The 6,902-nt window shown below is 41.0% G+C and overlaps 1 protein-coding gene across 4 annotated transcripts in view; it reads left to right on the top strand.

Moving 5' to 3' along the window:
- Positions 1 to 3,179: 3,179 nt before the first annotated feature.
- adamtsl2 (ADAMTS-like 2) overlaps positions 3,180 to 6,902 on the top strand; it is a 207,919-nt gene continuing 204,196 nt past the window's right edge. For all 4 annotated transcript variants that reach the window (XR_011956136.1, XM_072566134.1, XM_072566135.1 and 1 more), the window contains exons 1-2: positions 3,180 to 3,466; positions 6,471 to 6,588. Coding sequence is in view for 3 of the 4 variants with exons in the window: in XM_072566134.1 (XP_072422235.1) it covers positions 6,472 to 6,588 (117 nt within the window). In the remaining variant the exon portion in view is untranslated. The remainder of the gene's footprint in view (positions 3,467 to 6,470; positions 6,589 to 6,902) is intronic.

Below are 6,902 nucleotides of genomic sequence, written 5' to 3'. Positions count from 1 at the left end.
CATCAGTGGTGGATACGTTGTTGGAAGGAATACTGAGAGAGGATTTACATGCACTTGGAGAGGCAAGGATTGATTAGTAATAGTCAGCATGACTTTGTGTGTGGGAAATTGTTTTTGATTGATGAAAGCAGAACACTCTATGTTGTCTGCATGGACTTTAGTAAAGTCTTTGACAAGGATCTACTTGGTAGATTGATTAGTAAAGTTGCATCATGTGGGATTCAGGGATACCTTGCCAACTGGATACAAAATTGGCTTGATTGGAGGGGACAGTGTGGCTGTGGAGGGTTGTTTTTTGGACTGGAGGCCTGTGCCCAGAGGTGTTCTGCAGGGATCGGTGCATGTTGCTTGTCATTTTATATAAACAACTTGGTGAGAACTTAGGAGGCATGATTAGTAAGTTTGGGGATGATACCAAAATTGGTGGTAAATTTGACCGTGAAGATTATCTAAGATTACAAAGGGATTTGATCAATTAGGCCAATGAGCTGAGGAGTGGCAGATGGAGTTTAATTTGGACAAATGCAAGGTACTGCATTTTGTTAAAAAACAAACAAAGGCACGATTTATACAGTTAGCGGTTGGGTCCTGTGTGGTATTGTCAAGCAGAGACCTAGGGGTTTGGGTACATAGTTCTTTGAAAGTTGCATCACAGGGATACAGGGTGGGTTAAAAAGGCATTTAACACACTTGCCTTCATTGCTCAGACTACTGAGCATAGGAGTTGGGATGTCGTGATAAGATTGTACAGGATGTCATTGAGGCCACTTTTGGAGCACTGGACACAGATCAGCTCGCCCTGCTATAGGAAGGATATTATTAAATTGGAACGTGTTCAGAAAAGATTTACTAGGATGTTGCTAGGACTGGAGAGTTTTTATTATAAGGTGAGGCTGGAGCATGGGAGGCTGAATGGTGACCTTGATTAAGGTTTATAAAATCATGAGCAGCATAGGTTGAATAGCAATGGTCTTTTCCCTAAGGTGTGGGGAAGTTCAAAGCTAGGCAGTATATTTTTAATATGAGAGGAGAAAGATTTAAAAGGAACCTGAAGGGCAACTTTTTCACACAGAGGGTGGTTCGTATGTGAAATAAACTGCCAGTGGAAGTGGTAGATGCAGGTACAGTTATAACATCTAAAAGAATTTGGATAGGTACATGAATAGGAAATGTTTAGAGGAATATGGGCCAAATGCAGGCAAGAAGCAACTAGTTTCGTTTGGGAAACTTGGTCAGCATGGATGAGTTGGACCAAAATGTCGGTTTTGGTGGTATATGACTCTAGGACCCTAAGTTCATCTGCCTTACCTGTAATACTCCTCGCATTAAAACAAATACACCTCAGACCGTCAGTCCTGCCACGTTCAGTAACTTACCTCTGTCTGTTCTTCCTTTTAGTCTTATTGGCCTTAGTCTCTGAGTCCTCCTCAATTATTTTACTTGCTGTCCTATTGCTCTGGTTCCTGACCCTGCTGCACTAGTCTAAATTGCATTCTTTAAGATGTTCAACTACAGCACTCTATTGTAAGTCACATCCATAATTATGGAAAAGCACCGCAGGTCAGACAGCATCCAAGGAGCAGGAGAACTGATGTTTTGGGCATAAGCTCCAAAAACTCTCATGCTCCTTGGATGCTGCCTGACCTGCTGTTCTTTTCCAGCACCACACTCTCGACTCTGATCTCCCGCATTTGCAGTCTTCACCTTCTCCTAGACGACATCCATAGTCATACAAAGTTGACTTATTATGCTCCCAAGAAAATGGTCTACCTGTGTCACTTTTAATGAGGATCCAAGTTCAGCTGGTTCTTAATTGATCTATTGTTCACTGCATACCTTGGGGAATAGAAATACTGCTTAAGACTAGCAGTTGCCAAACGTAAACCACAGATTTCAGTTTAAAATCAACATTTTGTGGGATATAGGTAAAGTAGTGTTATTTCTGCAAGCATAATTGCTTATGCAAACCTACATCAGTGTATAATGGTTTCAGCAAAGAGCTGTGTTAGCTAAAATGTGCATACAAGAATGAAGACTATGTAAAGGGATACATAGGTTCTTCTGAGTTAGCTAAAATGTGCATACTAGAATGGAACGTGCCTGCAAACAATGGAAGATGTTACAGACAAATAGATAAGTTGAAAAAGAACATCAAGATATTCCAAGGTCAGCAATTTTCCCTCATGTCAGCATTGAAGTGAGCCAAGTCACTTATAGGGGGAAGGGTCACCTGGCTTGGAGTAGGGGGAGAAGTAAACAAGGGCGGAGTGCAGCTGGGCAGGGGCAGAACACAATAAGGAATATTGATAGGTTTGAAGGCCAATGAGATAAACGGGGAAGTATCAAGAATTAAACTGTATAAATTGTGGAGTAATTTCTGGATCGGTGTGGCTAATTACTAGTCACCCCTTCTTGCAAGAACGTTTCAATAAAATTCGCTGCTTCAGAATTTGACGCGGACTGAAATTTATTGTGAGCTCTGTTTCTCACAACTTCTTTTAAGATTCAGTTCTTTGTGAAATTACATTGTTTGTACAAGTCAAAGATTTAGATTCTCTTAGCACACTCAGTCCTAACTTGAGTAAGTTTGCTGTTGTGGAGAGGCAGAAATTCAAGTATGTGAATTGGAGACACAGGGTCAGTGTTGGAGAGACACAGGGGCAAAGACAGAGAGTTATTAGCAGAGGGTCCGAAACCGACATTGAATGGCATAGGATCTGAGAGTGGGTCAGTGTCAACGAATCAGTGTCAGTCCGAAAGGGGACTGCAAGACAGTCAATCACAGTTGGTCAGTGACAGAGTCACTGTCACGGAGGATTAAAGTATCAGTAACAGAGTTTGTGACAGAGGGTCCGAGCAGTGATTGCATAAATATGCCAAGGCGGACTTCAAAGATAGAGGCGGGAGATTAAGCACAGTGATAAATGTCTTGGAACTAGGGGATTTCCAGCTCGGTCAATACTAACATTTCGAAGTCCCCGAAAGATATCGCCACAATTTCACGATGGCTCCGTTGACTTGCCAACAACAGGCCCGCTAACAGACCCATAGCAGTGGCGCCAGGCGGCGGTGACCGTTACTTTTGGCAGTTAATTTTCAAACTTCAGGCACGTGCTCACCAGCAGGTGGCAATGTACGCAGGCGCAGTGTGAGTGACACACGTTGTAGGGAAGTGGCGCAGCCGCATAGAGGGCGGAATGGCTGGAGGTGGGACGCGAGTAGAAGGCAGTGGATGCTTCAGGTATAAAAAGCCTGTAAAAGAATCGCTAGAAACTATTCTGAGAACAGCGAGGAAGGAGAAGGAATTATGTTGGGATGTGGCTGAGCCGCGAAGAGCTCTTCATTGTCTGGAGATCTGAAGCAGTTGACTACTGACGGCGCAGGCAGGGTCGGGCTCTGGAAGGACACTGGCTTGTATTGGCTTGAGGGGCTCATAATCGATTCAGTCCGGAAACGGAGTGAAAAGGTAAATGTTGAAGGAATTGACTGTTGGCTTCTGTGACTTGTCGAAATGATAAACCAGCGTGTTATCTTCAGCAGTGACTCTCCTAGCTTGAGTTTGACAACCCGTTTGTGCAGGCAAAATGCACACTTCTATTTGTGCTCTGTGGGCATTTATGAACCAATTGCACATTTAGGATGTACGAAGCAGCATTACAGCAGCCCAGAAGCTTTACCATTTCCTATGATAATCTGACTTAATTTAGGGCGCCTCAAGTGTCTAGCGTTTTGATCATGAAATCGAGATTTATAACTGGCTTATCTATGGCTACTCTTGTGAATTGAATGTATATTCCTTGTATATCTTTGGCAGTATCTGACTTGACTGGTATTTGATTCTAGAAATAAAAAGTAATCAGTGCCAAATGTCCAGTAACATTTAGCCACCTGCTGTTAAGCTTCAGTGAGTGCCAACAAGGTGAAATCTACGTAAATTGGTCATGTTCCCTAAAATGTATGGATTAATATATTTGTGGGGACAGTGTAATGCAATCAATAACAAAAAGTTGCAATGGGATTGTTACAATGGGATAGGGTAGTGAGTAAAATTCATAGTACTAACATGTGCAAAAACATTGCAATGCATCAGTATGGGACAATGTAGGTTACTATTGCAATAAGACAGGGATGGTGCAGCAAGATTAATCTGAATTGGCACTAATGTTTCCTTGGTGCTTTAGATGACAAGAACCCCTATTGTCATGTGTAAATGTGTATGAACAGAACTGCTGAGAAATCTTAATTGAGTAGCCTAAAATGCACATTCTCTGGGTAACACATTAAGTTAATAAATAGCTTTATGCACAAATTGGCAGGAGTCGAGGAACACTGCACTAAGAACTGATAAATCAAAGGCAGTGCAACACGTGCAAAATAATTAATTCTTTTGGAATGATATTATTGTATGTTTTTGGTTATGCATTGTGGCCAGAGTTTTATCAGACTGCTACCAAAGACTGACTGTAATAGTATTATTTTAGGTCAACCTCTGATTTAATAAAGATCTAAGTTATGTTTCTAAATAACAAACAGTATTCTTGCAGTGACAATATAGTGTATGCTATCATGAGAAATAAAACTAAGCTGCAACAGCACCAGGGACCCAAGTTCGATTCCAGCCTCTGGCAACTGTCTGTGTGGGGTTTACACATTCTCCCCATGTCTGTGTAGGTTTCCCACGGGTGCTCTGGTTTTGTCCCACAATCCAGATGTGCAAGTTAGGTGAATTGGCTGTGCTAAACTTCCCATAATGTTTAGGGATGTATCAGTTAGGTGTATGAGTCAGGTGTAAATATAGAGGAATGGGTTTGGGTGGGATACCCTTTGGAGGGTCACTGTGGACTTGTTGGACCAAAGATTCTGTTTTCACACAGTAGGGATTCTAATTCATTGCAAGCTATATTCTTTGTTCTAGAAATGTTACCAGAAATGGATTGGGACTCCAGGAAGATAAAAGAATGAAGATAAATGAAATAAGTAATTGTTAGGTTTCTTTTAGGAAACTGTCTTGACCCATCTTTGGCATTGGCTGGACAACTTGATCGATCAAGCAAAGCCAGTATTAATTGTCTACTTCTAGTTGCCCTTGAGCAGATGATAATGAGATGCCATTTTGAAAACCATGTTTATTTGAGGGGTTTGGTTAGCTGAATTGGCTGGTTTGTGATACCAACAAAATGCATTCAATTCCAGTTGAGGTTACCATGAAGGACAACCCTTCTCATTGCCTTGTCTGAGGTATGGTCATTCTCAGGTTGTTGTAGTCCACTGTGGGATGTGGACTTCACTGGCTGGCCAACATTTATTGCCTGTCCCTGGTTGCTACCAGCTTGAACTGATGTGCATCTAAGTGAACTCATGGATTGCAGTGTCGTGGGGGGATGTCCAGGGTTTTGACAGTGACACTAGCCTTGTGTGATGTAGTGGTAGTCTCCCTACCCACTGATTGGAGGCACAAGCTCAAGTCCCAACTGCTCCAGAAGTTTGTAATAACATCTCTGAACAGGTTGATTATAGAAAATTAGGTTACATTTTTAAAAATATTTTTAAAAAATTAAATAACTAGGGGGCACTTTTAAAATTGGCGCTTGCCATTTTAGGACTAAGTGGAAATTATTTTCCTGAATGGGTTGTGACTTTGGAACTCTAAGGCTAGTGAGTAATGTTAGGCTGCAGATAGATGAATTTCTATTAGATTAGTCTTTATTGTTACATACTCAATGAATATAGTGAAAAGTTTATGTTGCCACTTGCAGCACTACTCACTTTCTTCAGTTAAAGTTCTTAGATACTAGAAGTAGAGTGTCCAGTGTTGCAGAAAAAGTTTAGAACCACTGTCTTCCAACCCAGACCACATTGCCACCTCACCTACAGTCTGTAGTGGGCACTGGGGCAACACAAGATCAGTAGGTCACCTGAAGAAGGGCTGATGCCCGAAATGTCGATTCTCCTGTTCCTTGGATGCTGCCTGACCTGCTGTGCTTTTCCAGCAACACATTTTCAGCTCTGATCTCCAGCATCTGCAATCCTCACTTTCTCCTCCCAGTAGGTCACCAAGCCATGCCTGGCAAGGAAATAAAGAATGAGGTTTAAAATAACCCCATCAATTATATTCATATTAATGGTGGAGCAGCCTTGAGGTATTGAATGGCTTAATTTTTAGACCTAATTTGTATATTTTGTAATTTTTAAATTCTAATTATTCAACACTTAAAAACACTTTTCTGTTGGTACAGGGAATTGATATTTAGATAGAATGTACTTTGTCTGCTAATGCTCTCCACAGTTTCTATTTGTGACAGTGCAGGGTTAGGTGAAGGCAATAGGGAAAGTAAATACAAAGTATTGCAATGTGGCCTTGAAGTGCTCCTCCAATTTAATTCTGATCAGTAATTAATCCTATGCAAACTTAATTGATTCTGTAATATCTGCCATGTTCTAAGTGATCTTCAATACTTTATTCTTTCCAGTATGAATTTGACAAAATGGAGCTCCAAAGGTACTTTGGGTTGGGATGCAGTTGTCTTCATGCACTATCTGATTGCTGTTGCATTACTTATTGAAAACGTTGCTACTGTGGTAATACACGTGAGTATCAGTTAGTGTTTCCCACATTCATGCTTTTGCACTGTATACATTTTTAGTTTAAATCGCACTTTTTTTCTGTTATTTCTTGTAATTTTTTTTTGAAGAAAACAGGGAAGATAGATGGTGTAGTGGTATTATGGCTGGTCTATTAATAGTGAGTCCCAGGAAACACTTTGGGGACATGGGTCAATTCCTGGCACAGCAGATGGTAGAATTTGAATTTTAAAAATTAATGGTGAATCATGTAACCATTGTCATTTGACAGGAAGCCCCATCTGTTTCACTTTCCTTTTTAGGGAAGGAAATCTGCCATT

This window comes from Chiloscyllium punctatum, chromosome 49 (assembly GCF_047496795.1).
Source record: "Chiloscyllium punctatum isolate Juve2018m chromosome 49, sChiPun1.3, whole genome shotgun sequence".
NCBI lineage: Eukaryota > Metazoa > Chordata > Chondrichthyes > Orectolobiformes > Hemiscylliidae > Chiloscyllium > Chiloscyllium punctatum.
Note: the sequence above shows the minus strand (reverse complement) of the source record. Positions and strands in the feature narration are given on the sequence as shown.